Source organism: Cariama cristata, unplaced genomic scaffold (genome assembly GCF_000690535.1).
Source record: "Cariama cristata isolate BGI_N322 unplaced genomic scaffold, ASM69053v1 scaffold11592, whole genome shotgun sequence".
Taxonomy (NCBI): domain Eukaryota; kingdom Metazoa; phylum Chordata; class Aves; order Cariamiformes; family Cariamidae; genus Cariama; species Cariama cristata.
The window spans coordinates 19955-20857 of record NW_009603251.1 but is presented as its reverse complement, the minus strand read 5'-3'; the positions used below and the strand labels follow the sequence as shown (position 1 = coordinate 20857).

The 903-nt window shown below is 45.5% G+C and overlaps 1 protein-coding gene across 1 annotated transcript in view; it reads left to right on the top strand.

Annotated features, from left to right (window-relative positions):
* The window catches only part of HIP1R (huntingtin interacting protein 1 related), a 7649-nt gene extending 7445 nt beyond the window's left edge, over positions 1 to 204 (top strand). Inside the window, exon 16 of the mRNA XM_009695104.1 lies at positions 157 to 204. Coding sequence (XP_009693406.1) covers positions 157 to 204 — 48 coding nt within the window. The remainder of the gene's footprint in view (positions 1 to 156) is intronic.
* Positions 205 to 903: the final 699 nt, after the last annotated feature.

The following is a 903-nucleotide window of genomic DNA, read 5'->3' as shown; positions in this document are numbered from 1 at the left end:
CGGCCCCCAGGCGAGGCATCCTCAAGAAACCCCCCTTGGCCCAGAAACCCGGCCACGGGGAGGTAAGGTCCCCAGGGAGTAACTGTACGTGGTGGGGAAGGGGTGTTCACAGCACAAGTGACCGATAATTTTGCTTTATTCCCCCTCTCGTTTCAGCCGGAGCGAGACGCCGGCCTATGCCCGCCTCACAGGGCGAACTTCTAGCAGGGGCTGGGTCTTCAACAGCTCACATCATTGCCTTCGCACTGGTGTGCCTTCATGCACGGGGAGGGCGGGGGTCTCCTCACCACCCGGCCTGGAAAACTGGATTTTTTTTAAAAAAAAATACATTTTATTTTATTTTTTTCTTCACTTGATTCCTATCCGTAGAGCAGGAGGGCTCCTGCCGGCTCCCCAGGATGCCCTCCTCCTCCTGGCCTGCCAACTGGCTCTCCTGGTTTAATTTAATTTGGGGTTCATTTGGGTTAAGTTTGTTTTTTTTTTTTTTTAAAAAAAAAAACTTTATCAGCACTAGAAGTTTTCCGTAAATGTAGCGTTCTACTGTACTGCTTAGACCCTTTCAAAGAACTGTGAACTGTTTTTAAAGTAGGAAACTGTTGGGCTTTTCTTGCAACCATTTTTTAAATTCCCTTTTTTTCAGCCTGAGGAATAATTTGACTTTGTTTTGGCATGGGATCAGCCCTCAGCAGAGAGGGAGATGTTAGCCTTAACCGTCACAGGGAGCAGGGCTTTTGTTAAGGGAAAAAGCAGTTACTGGCACACACTGGCAATAAGGATACAAACTTTTTTTTTTTTCCTTTTCTATTTTTTATTACTACAGCAATGTCAGGGGATCAGTTACATTATGTTTTATATTTAAGATAATTAGCAGAATTAAATCTAACCATGGCCTATGGGAGCCAG